This window comes from Limulus polyphemus, unplaced genomic scaffold, assembly GCF_000517525.1.
Source record: "Limulus polyphemus unplaced genomic scaffold, Limulus_polyphemus-2.1.2 Scaffold18, whole genome shotgun sequence".
NCBI classification, from domain to species: domain Eukaryota; kingdom Metazoa; phylum Arthropoda; class Merostomata; order Xiphosura; family Limulidae; genus Limulus; species Limulus polyphemus.
In genome coordinates, this window is record NW_013665628.1 from 812,389 (window position 1) to 824,969 (window position 12,581).

General features: G+C 34.4%; 1 protein-coding gene across 1 annotated transcript in view; it reads right to left on the reverse strand.

Annotated features, from left to right (window-relative positions):
• Window positions 1-591: 591 nt before the first annotated feature.
• LOC106457644 (cytochrome P450 4c3-like) overlaps window positions 592-12,581 on the reverse strand; it is an 86,322-nt gene continuing 74,332 nt past the window's right edge. The window contains exons 16-22 of the mRNA XM_022383771.1: window positions 8,886-8,955; window positions 6,457-6,583; window positions 5,739-5,933; window positions 4,406-4,579; window positions 4,048-4,114; window positions 1,752-1,931; window positions 592-987 (exon numbers count right to left, since the gene is read on the reverse strand). Of these exons, the coding sequence (XP_022239479.1) occupies window positions 827-987; window positions 1,752-1,931; window positions 4,048-4,114; window positions 4,406-4,579; window positions 5,739-5,933; window positions 6,457-6,583; window positions 8,886-8,955 (974 nt within the window). The 3' untranslated portion in view covers window positions 592-826. The remainder of the gene's footprint in view (window positions 988-1,751; window positions 1,932-4,047; window positions 4,115-4,405; window positions 4,580-5,738; window positions 5,934-6,456; window positions 6,584-8,885; window positions 8,956-12,581) is intronic.

Genomic DNA, 12,581 nt, shown 5'->3' on the forward strand with positions numbered 1-12,581 from the left:
GTGACTACATAACCGTAAACGTTATAGTTTATACGCCATAGCACTCTGAAGTGAGATACCTACTACATAATTACTCTGTATACTTGCCAACATACAATCTTTATATTACTGTGGCTAGATAGATATATTTCGCTGAAAAATAATTCTGTTTTAAATTGAACTTTGATTACACATGACAGAAGAAAAGAACAACGTGGGTGAGATTAAAACCTGTCTAGATAGTGTATTAAATGTTAAACTGCCAACTGGATTTTTTTTTTCTCTCACTAGATACAGTTTATACACTAAATGCATTCACGATATCTTTCCACACACCATGTATACGTTTTCTTTACTAATTATTTTGCCTAGCCTACAACACCTATAATTTATCTGTTTTGGTATCATACTCAAGAGGTGGATGAAATTTCTAAAACTGGGCACTAGAAGGAAACTGGGATTGCAAAATCACACATATATGAATTTTATAGGATCATATATATGCATTTTATAATAACATATATAAATATATGTATTTTATAGAAACATATATAAATATATGTATTTTATAGAAACATATATAAATATATGTATTTTATAGAAACATATATGTACATATGTGCATATCATAGCAACAGTATTACTCCAAAAACGCATTTGAGTTTATATAAGAAATTTGTGAAGTTTGTAATCTATGATCCATCGTGCTTCTGCCTTTTAGACTCACGTTTCTATAGGTGATTTCTTCAAGCCTGTACCAAAACACGTGCGTCTAACAGATGAAAGCTGAATACATTGCACCAAGGAAAAGAAATGTTACGAGATTTTTGTTGTCATGGAGCAAAATTCAACATCGAGGCGTTATTTGCATCCGTAACCCTTGTTTCGGTCGGACCACCATTTCAGCAATAAGATGTATCTTGTCTCTAGGATCTAGTGACGTCAGATTGAAGTTTCGAAGAATATTCGCAATTAAAACTTTCTGCTCCATCATTGCGAACTTCTGACCTGTAATATGTTTTGAAAAAAATCTGATGATTTACAATAGTAATTTACTTACATACGTATATATAATATAACAAAACTTAAATAAATCATAATAGTCTGAACTTCATTGCACTATCACATGGAAGTTGCTTAAAGCTTTTGTTAATAGCTATGATTTTAAGTTTTTAACGTTTAAGCTGCAACTTTAATATCAAACTGAAAGTTCGTTGTTAGAAAAAAAAGAATTTTAATCCTTGACTTACCTGTTTTTAATTGTTTGTTTCTAACTGAACTATACGACCTTATCATATCAAGTAGCTTATAACTTTGTTCGTTTTTCAAATATCACGAGCTGAAAAATTTCAACTGAAGTTGCTTTGTAAGAAATCATAAACAAAAATCCATATTTAGAATGTTATTCATTTCAACGTATTTACACTGGCTTTATTTGTATTAGAGCAAGTCCACGTTTGGCTATCTGCTGTGCCTACCGCGGGAATTGAACCTCGTATTTTAGCGCTGTCCCACCCAGGAGCATTATTATTGGATCATAAATAATGAAAAAAAATTACACATGATATATTATAAAAGTGATTTCTAATATATGATTTGTAAAATTCAAACTAGTACCTATCCTAACGGATATTTACACCACTCTATACGAGTTCAAACATTAAACACATTTTTTTACACTCGAAAGAAATCTAAGTATTTTAAATAATTACTCTCATCACTATAATTTAAGAATTATTTTATCAAAAGAAAGTAGGTCCAAGGCTACTTACCAATGCAATTTCTAGGCCCAGCGGAAAAGGGAATGTAGGCGTAAGGATGACGCCCTGCTACATTTTCTGGTAGAAAACGATCCGGGTCGAAAACTTCCGGGTTTGGAAAAACTTCCGGGTTTCTGTGCAGCATGAACGTAAATATAAAGCACGTGGTTCCTTGTGGTATAGTGTGTCCATCTATTGAACAAAATGAAAATTAACTTTATTATTCAAACAGAAAAAAAGGTAGCCACAAATTAATGACATTTATATTTTAGATACTCTTAAACACTGGTTCTTAAAAAACTTAACTGTGAGACTATGAAAAGAAAACTATATCTATCACACAATAATTGTTACTGAGCGAAATGCGCCTTTGGCAGTAGATATGACGGACATAGTGTGGTTGAAATAGTATTATACACTCTTCTTCTTAAATAATCTCCATGGAACTAAGTAACGAATGTAATGTTAAAATACGTAATAGGACGTATACTATAGTCTTAGGACAAGTAAAATAATTTTTCTATCATAGTTTGTTTATAATCATAGCAAATTAAATTTGTTTTTTATCTTTGATCATCTCGTCGAAATTATTATTCATCTATAAGCGTTAGAACATGAAGGCCAGTCCCCCATTTTTAATACAGGGGCAAAACGCACTTCGATTCCCATACATTTCGGCAGGCTTACGATTTAGTAACTTAATTTGTTTGTACCTTTTCACGCTGGTTTTCATTATATCTTGCAAAACATATTCAAAATGCACGCCCCCTCGAATTTCTCTAGTTTCCGTTCGCCTCTGAGACACACACATGCTTGACCCCCCAATGACTAAGCAATAAGTCCGAAACTCATATTTTTTAAAATCTGGGTCAGAACTCAGCAAGACAAAGAAACAGATAAGCTTGATTGAAAACCAACTTTAGCTCCTCCAGACGCAGACATTTTGCTTCCGACGTCGTCTATGCATTCATCATCTCATGACTGAAACACAAATTTAATTCACAGTTTTAAAATTCATTGTTGATTCTCTCTTACACTTATAATTTTGAAACATCGAAATTACAATGTTCCTCCTCATAAATCAGACTCTAACTTTTTACATAAAAACTTTAACTTATAAAACAAATCCTAAGTAAAAATATAATATTCGCTGGCACCGAACATTCTTTAAGATATTTAAAATAATAGTAAAACCGTTGAAGCGAAACGCATTCAAACATTGTTGCTTCATTTACGAAATCGACACTAGATGGTGCTAAAGCTCGAATGTATTACGTATTCAGTGTTTTGCTTTAGCGCGAAGCTACGCAATAGGTTATTTCCTTGCTCACTTGGTTTGAATTTCGCGCAAAGCTACACGAGGGCTATCTACGCCAACCGTCCCTAATTAAACAGTGAAATATTAGAGGAAAGGCAACTAGTCATCATCACCCACCGCCAACTCTTGGGCTACTCTTTTACCAAAAAATAGTGAGATTGGCCGTCACTTATAACGCCCCCACAGCTGAATGGGCGAGTATGTTTGATGGGACGGGGATTTGAACCCACGACCAGCAGATTGTGAGTCGAGCTCCCTAACCACCTGGCCATGCCAGACCCAGGGTTATTTGCACTTCTTCTACAACGCAGTATTGAAGTCCGGATTTTAGCATTATAAGTCCGTAAACTTACCGCTGATCCACTGGAGGACTTCAAATATAAATAAGACACAATAAATAAAACGTTGGGAATAGAACATTTGTTATTATTACTTACAGTATATACTTTCCTTTAATTTATAATGGAGAGAGCTTATACAACTAAATGTCAGGAAAGTGTGACGCCAACAAGAATATCTCAGGAACTTTCAGAAAAAAAAATTATGTATCGTTCATAAAAGCTTTTATATTATATCTACATTGTGACGAAACTTCAGAGTTTCGTAAAACTTACAAAGGCATTGCAGACTCTTCCTCGTCCCGCTAATGGATGGATGTAGTTGCAGTTACAAAATTTCGTAGCAATAAAACAATAAAAACCTTCTAACTGTCACAAACAAATATTTACGAAAAAAAAAATAATACAACTAATGTTTATCAGTACGGAAACCTCTGATGGTGATACCACTTTCGGTGACCTATAACCCCAAAGTGGCTCGGCGGTAAGTCTGCAGGCTTATGACGCTAAAACGCGGGTTTTTCAATATCCATGATGGGCAGAGCACATATAGCCCATTGCGTAGCTTTGCGCTTAACAACAATCAAACCAAAATTAAACCAGTGACATGTAATAAACAAGATTAAGAGATAGTTTCAGATATAACACTTACTGACAACAATGTCTTCTTTAAGCATTCTCCCAATGAAAGGAACTGATGGGAAGAGACGCAGGCCTTCCTGAATATGAATAAAAAACATTATACACCATCGACCCATGATTACATATATGATAAAATATAGTTTAAATTAATGTTACCAAAGCGGCTTATAAAATATAAAAGATAGTAGATTTTTCTTTTGCTTTTGGTAGTACACGATGCTGGGAGGTTTTCAGTATAAATTAGTATGCTTTTAGAAAATAACAGCTACAAAAACTAGACGACATAAAAAATAATGAATGAATATAACGAATGAGACACCATCATATATTCGATATCACATATCTACATATTTAAAACAAATACGTACTTTCAATGCACAATCCAAGTACTTCATTTTCTTAATGTCCTCGATGGTGACTGGTCTTTTCTTATCGTCACCAAAGATTGAGTCTATCTCATATTGTATCTTCTGTTGAATAGTACGATCCAAACCAATGAGATATAGTGTCCAACTTATTCCCATAGCAGTTGTGTCGTGTCCCTATTAGGGAAAACAACATTGCGATAATTCTGATAAAGTTGTAAATCGGAGAGGAGTTACTAGATGAGCAGGTGAGTGAATATGTGGGTGTGTTTAGTTGAAACAGTTTTATGAGAAATTGATTGAATTATTAGATAAGTGTATAATACTTGAATAGGTTGATGAAAGAAACTGATTAGATGATTTGGTTGAGCGGGTTGGTTGGACTAAATAGCTGGATAGGTGAGTAGAGAAGTCGATGAATGTATTGAGATAAATTTAAAAACTTGATAAAATAAATTATATAGATAAGTTGTTAGGATAAAGAGTGCATCATATGCTCACAAGATAAACTAATTTAATGAGTTATCAGACTAGTTAACAAATTTGATTGAATGGGTTGATGAGAGAAATTAGATGGATGAGTAGGCAGATCGGTGAATGCGCTTGACTGAGTCGTTGAACTAGTTGAATGATTTATCAAATTAGTGAATATATTATATAATGATAAAAGAAATTTGTTGAATAAGCTAGTAAGTTGGTTAATGTATTTGATTGAGCAGGTTGATGGCGGGAACTAGATGGATGAGTTGGCAGGTTGGTGAGTGTATTTGTTTGAGCAAGTTGATGGCGGGAACTAGGTGGATGAGTTGGCAGGTTGGTGAGTGTATTTGTTTGAGCAGGTTGATGGCGGGAACTAGATGGATGAGTTGGCAGGTTGGTGAGTGTATTTGTTTGAGCAGGTTGATGGCGGGAACTAGATGGATGCGTTGGCAGGTTGGTGACTGTATTTGTTTGAGCAAGTTGATGGTGGGAACTAGATGGATGAGTTGGCAGGTTGGTGACTGTATTTGTTTGAGCAGGTTGATGGCGGGCACTAGGTGAATGAGTTGACAAGTCGATAAATGCATTTTATTATGTATGTTGACAAGAGAAACAAGTTGTACGAGTTGGTAGATTGATAAGTACATCTGGTGTGAATAGAGTGATTGGAAAACTAAATGGATGTGTAGGTATTTCGGTTGGAGCATTTGGTGAACTAAACTGATAGAAAGTTCTAGTTGAATAAGGATGTATTTGGCTTGATGTACTTAGAAGGGTCGACTTTATGAGTATATAAAGAAAGAAACAAACAGAAAATATAAAGGAAGGTGGCACTGAAGTTCTGCATTGTTATTACCTCAAACATGAATGTGTCTACCTCTTCACGAATATCTTCTAAAGAAAGGCTCGGATCATTTAAGTGGTGATTAATTAAAAGATCTAAAAATGCCTGTCGCCTTTTCGATTTTCCCACGCCATTTTCACCAGTGTTCTCTTCTTTTTCATTGGCTGCTTGGCTGTTTAACATCTTGGCCTTGCGGTTACTAATAACCTGTAAAACAACAATTTTCTGTTAAGTTTAACACAAGTCATAACTGGTATTTTTTTACAAAGCTCTTTCTTTTATTTAGTAGTTTACGTCAAATACTCCTACGTATGCTTTGGAAGCTTGAGAAAATGTTATAATACATAAAAGAAGGAATCACGGTAAATCTTACTGTTCGATTAGGGTAGACAAGAATTGTCGTTGTCGCAAAATTCAACAAAGAAATAAAACTGTTCTAATTTTTATTAACACCTTTATCTTTAACATTAATAAATTATATTTTTTGGGGGTGGAGAAAAGTGTGCTAAACAACTGCCATTTTTGGTTTAGAGCATTTAGAATATGCACCATATGATAGAAAATACAAACAGCAATAGAGACTTCGCTCGGCACTCAATAAATTCATCAGTAATACATTTTTAATCATCATTTGTTCGTTCCATATAATCATTGAAAAATCATGGAGATAATTTAGTAAACTGTTTTTTTTTATTCTATTAATATTAAATAAATCTTGAATTTTACGTACCCATCTAGTAAAATTATGAAGATCTGTTAAACTTTTATAAAAACGGCGTCCGTATGAAGATAATGAGAAGAAAATCGTAGGCCAAAGCCACGGTCTCATCATGCGAGCCATGAACATTTCACCAACCCTGAAAAATATGTAAATATTAAAATAAAAAATGTAGTATAATAACGAAATAGATAAACAAAGAAGAAATGAAAGTTATCTTCTGGATATACGGTACAATTTTTAAATTTGAAGTGAATTAAATTCTGGTGAACCAGTTGAATTCATTATATACTGTAGGTTAGCATAAGTCGCTAGTTTCGTTATTATGTTGTGTGGATTAAACTCAAAAAACGGGTTTTTAACATATTGCCGTATAACGAGTTTAGAAGTTACATTATCCGATAATAGATGGAGTTAAAAGTATCCATCACATAGATACGCTGTATATCGTGGAATATATTTGAAATTACACACAAATTACTCTACATTTTCTTTTTGTTTGAGTTTTTCTAAAAGTACACCTACTTAATCAAAGATTTATCATTAAAAGCTTTTATTTTATTTTATTCATGACTATGGTAACCTGTTAGAGAAATCTGGATAGCTAAGCTATATTTGCTTGTTGAAAAGAAGATTCAGAATGGAGATGACACATGATGTCATGTTAAAGCGCACATCATTTCATTATAGTGACATGAAATAAATTTTTTAGTCATTCAATAGTAATAGCAGTACATCGTCGACAAAGTACAAATTTGATACAGCTTATATCTTTTTTTGTATACAATAAACCAGAAAATTAAAAGGTACAAACGTACAGTATAGTATGAAAAAGTATGAAAGTATGAAAAAACACTTTTACCTCTTTCAACATAATGTTAGAGTAAAATCCGCTTTTATTGAAGTTCATGTTGTTTCCTTTAGAAAAAACTAAATTTAGTTCAAGCTTTAGTTTAGCTAAAGTTAACTTTAAGTTGTCACCCGGTGGAAGTCAACCCTGCAATAACAAGCGTTGCCAAACCTATAATAATCATGCAGAAGACTGACAATTTTTCTGATAAAGACAGCTTAAAACATCTTTGTAATTATTATTATTACTATTATTTTGCTATTAGTATTATCCATACTTTTAATCATGTTTTTGTTTCATTATATTGGTATTATTTCCTATATATTGCTTTACATTATCACTGTCTCTAATCCCCATTTTTATTTGTATTTTATTTTTCTATCCAATTAAAACTGTTTTAACATCTTTTTTAATTATCATCGCTCTTACGTCTTTCATGTAATGTACCCAATTCTTTTGTACAAACTAAGCCTGACACCAACGTCCTCAGTTATGATTGGCTAGTTTCAAAGGTCAACTCATCCGGCTTACGTGATGTCGATATCAGTATTTATATATTACATTACACCCACTAATTGGCACCTTTTATTCTCCTGAAGAAGAATAGTCAACTATTCGAAAGCGCTAGAGTTTTGGGTCTTTCTTTCGAAATTCATTGCACCTTTTGTTTGTGATCTTGTGTGCTAACTCTTTTATCAGGACTGAGGAATGCATAGGTTATATTGAATATATTGATATTGAATAGAGTCGTACGGCCTTTTGTGGGTACAGGATAATGGCTTTGTCATGCTTTCAAAATTGAGATGATCTGCTAATCTTGAACAAGAAAAACTAATATTCAAATTCAGGTCGAGACATTGATTGCATACTTTCTGTAATATATCAAGTCATAGCATCAGTATCATTGACTGAGGTTTACGATTAATGCTGATAAATACCAAGCCACAATCCTTCAGATACTATTAGTAGATGTGCAAGGAATCTTATGGTGAGAGTCATCCTTCCTTTACTATGATAATGCAAGATGTCATAACGAATGTTGTATATAACAATAGTTTAATACGAATTACGCCCAGAATCTTGCATTGACCAGCCCCACAGCACCGACCAGCATCCAACTGAATCACTATAAGGTATTTTAGGATGTCGTTTGAGAGACTTATAGAACATATCCTAAAATCTTACTACATTTGAAGATGTTTTGCAAGAGGAGTCCGGGTCTATTCCATCATGTGTGTACTCATGTTTGAAAGTAGTTAACACAAAAATAGGTTTACATTTTGCCAATATGGGGTCATAGTGACGAAGTATGACAGTTCTTCTCATGGTATGTTGTCCGAGTATGAGGACTGCCAATTGGCTGTAAATGTACGGACTGTCAGTACAATAAAATCACATTTTAAAACAGCCCGTAAGCCAGTAATATCAAATGACGTTATCATTTATTGATGCCAGTAAAAAATACACTACAAGTAAAAAAAAAAAAAAGAAGACTAATGTTTGTCTCCATGTCAATAAAAACAATATTGTAAGATTGGCAACCCTGACTAATACCTTTGTTAAAGCAGCGTTTATACAGAAAAGGACTTACTCGTATACAGCCTTCACATACGGCGAATCTTTACTGCTTTGTGCATGAATCTTTATTCCCATAGCACTTTCTGAAAATATAAAAAGGTCCAGGAATTATTAAATGAGTTAGATATTTTTCCTTACATATTAGTTGTTTGAAAAAAAAATGGTTAAAGTAATTTAACTTTTTATCTAGTTTTATTGCTTTTATTTTATTAATATTTTCGTTCTGTGGTTAAAATCTGAAACATTAAGCTTGCATTAAGTAACTAAACAGACATCACGACAAGCCAAAGATCATAGGTGGTATCTGATGTGTCCATTTCAAATTGGGAAATATTACATATGAATGGTTACATCTGTATGTTGATTAATATTCTACTTAATCATGATGGTCTTGGGATAGCGTGGTAGTTAAGGGGCTCGATTCGCAATGTGCGAGTCACAAGATGGAAACTCGTCGCCGAACATCCTGTCTTTTCAACCGTGGGAGCAGTATAATGTGACGGAAGATCCCACTATTCGTTTGTAAAGAGTATCCTAAGAATTGGCGGTGTGTAATGTTGACTAGATGCCTTCCATAATTGCTTCTAGATTACCTTTGCGTGAAATTCAACAAACAACAGTTAGGGCAAAAATTGGTTTAGTTAAAATATCAGTATCGAGCCCACCTAAAATTTATAAATGAGCGACCAGTGTTCGTGTATTTTTTGTACAAAATCTTACTACATTACGTAAAGTGTAAGTAATTTTGATATTAAAAAATGGGGCGCATTTTACTTCTGCGGTCACAATACCTAAATGTCGTCAGTGTTGAGATTTATATTTTGAGATTTATTAGCTCTCATCCTTTTGATTAGGTAGACGGTAATGAATGAGACTCCATTAATTAACTTTACTTGATTTGGAGATTATACTGATATATATCGATCTTTGTTTTGGATGACCAGAAGACTCGAACTTTCTGAGAAATAAAAAAAAAACGCCGATGTAATTTGTAATATACAGGTAATCCAGTTATAGCAGATAACTCGTCAAAAAGATTTAAGATATAGCATAGTAATTTTTTTAATTTATCTATTCCTGGCAATTAAAACTCGTAATCTATCCCAAAACAAAGGATATTGCGCTTATGCCTACCTGTAGCATCATACTGGTACTATAGTTTACATTTTACACGAGAATAGAAACATATCGTAACCTTTACTTAGCCTATACAGTAGCATTAATTGGGCATTTAAACAATGATGCAATATCACTTTATTGTGTTAAGGTTTTGTTGTTGTTTTTTTTACAAGTTATCCAATAGTCGCTTATCTAATCAATACATAAGTTGAATTATCAGAGGATTTTGCGGCTTTTTTTCAATTTTTTAATTTCCTTCCCGGTTTCTATTGGGCCAGTGATATTCTCACGCTCCAGAAGAAATACCCCCCCCCCCCACCCAGTGGCACAGCGGGATGTCTGCGAAGTTACAATGCTATAAGCCGGGTTTCATTACAGTGTAGTTTGTGCTTAATTACAACAAACAAATCAAAATAATATTTCAACATTTTTGAGATGCTTCGCTAAACAGAAACGTCAGAATTACATTCTAGTACAGTAGTACTTGATAATTATTTCTCTCGTTCTGGAGACTCATTAACCGTTCTATCACGCATTGGCTCCAGAAGCAAATGTGTTCATGGTAGGAGGGAGAGGTTAAAGGATGCTAAAATATTGCAAACTTAAATATTAAACATATTTTAGCATTAACTAACTGAAGCATTTATGAGCCCCCTGTCCACAGTGGCACAGCGGTATTATATCAGGATTTATACTGCTAGAAACCGGGTTTCGATACCTGTGGTGGGCAGAGCACAGATGACCCTTTGTGTAGCTTTGTGCCTAACAAACAACAACAACAATGAGCCCCCTCTCCAGTGGCTCAGCGATAAGTCTATAGGCTTACGTCACTAAAAACCGGGTATCGTTACCAGTGGTGAACACAGAACAGGTAGCTCGTTGTGTAGTTTTGTGCTTAACAAAACCGAACCGAAACATTTGTGAATTATTAGGATTAAAAAATTATCTTAATGCTTTGCTTTCTACCTGATAATATACTTCTGTATCAGTTATCTACTTAATTAAACACGGCCCTAAAAGCCCACGTCTATGTACAGTGAAGTAGCTATGGTAAGTTTGTCAGGATTTATGATCTAAAATTAATCTTGCCGTTCTTCACAAAAGAAATTACAGTGTTAGAAAATAGAACGTAATCATATCTATTATAGTGAACACGGTCGACAATGGAATAACTAGCTCCAAGGAGACGCAGAAAACCTGGAAAACCGTGCCATTAAATACTCAGTACTAATATTAGATATATATATATATATATTATCTTGTTATCACGTTACTTACTTTATAAAAACGGGCCCGGCGTGGCCAGGTGGTTAAGACACTCGACTCGCAATCTTAGGGTCGCGGGTTCGAATCCCCGTCACACCAAACATGCTCGCCCTTTCAGCCGTGACGGTCAATCCCACTATTCGTTGGTAAAAGAGTAGCCCAAGAGTTGGCGGTGGGTGGTGATGACTAGCTGCCTTCCCTCTAGTCTTACACTGCTAAATTAGGGACGGCTAGCGCAGATAGCCCTCGTGTAGCTTTGCACGAAATTCAAAACAAACTTTATAAAAACTACCCGCCTAAGAATCCTGAGGCCTGAAGTATTTGTGGAATACAAATACCAAGTATATACACAGTTCATGGCTTCTAAGAAGTACATTTTTTTAAAGATATATATAACATATAGTATGGAGAAAGCAGCAGATCGAAAATGTTATAAGAAAAACATGGACACTAGTGAGTCACGATACCAAGTAAGGAAGATACAGGCTTAAAGCCCATCACAGGAGATAGCCCAGGACATTCCAGTCGTGACTTCAGAGGTGCAAGTATTCACAGCTACTAATTCTCGCACCAGACAGACGTGGTATGTTGAGAAAACCACAGTAGTTAGATAAAACACGCGACGAAATGAACCAATGCCACAAATAAAGCAGTTAACAGGATGACGATGAAAGACAAGGGTGAAATACTCTTAGTGAAGAAAAACCAGAGTTACATGCTTTGTCTCTATACGTCCTAAGTTAATTGCCTTGGATAATTTTGCCCAAGATATTTGATAAGGACAGAAATAAGTTCTGTAAGGACCAATAACAAAGTAGATTGTGGTTACAGTCTGATGGAATAGCCCATTTGTAACTGAAAGATCTCACTTGTACCAATCGAGTTAAAAGAACTACTTTTGAAAGTAGATCTGCTAAACTTCTTGAAGAATCAGAAAAACACTCAAAATTGCGTATATAATTCCGTGTTTCCGACTCCAAACATCGACTTCTTCTCACTTATCAAGTCGCTTCAGAAGAAGATGGCAGTAATCCAGAATCTACAAGAAGTTCGCCACACAAACTTCTTGTAAGTATGCTATTTCTGATGTAGTCTAACAGTGTTTCACTTAAGGTCCAGTAATGTATTGATTAGGTCGTCAAGAAATTTATGTCACGTTTTGGAACACTTTCTTTAACCAACCCTCAAAAATCATACGTCACGCATAATAGTTAAACGTCACGTTAGTGTAGCCTATATAATGTGTAAAGTTTAATATACTCTAATCCCTTATAGTGATGGCACACAACGAGACACACATTCGGCATGTAATACTGTTTGAATA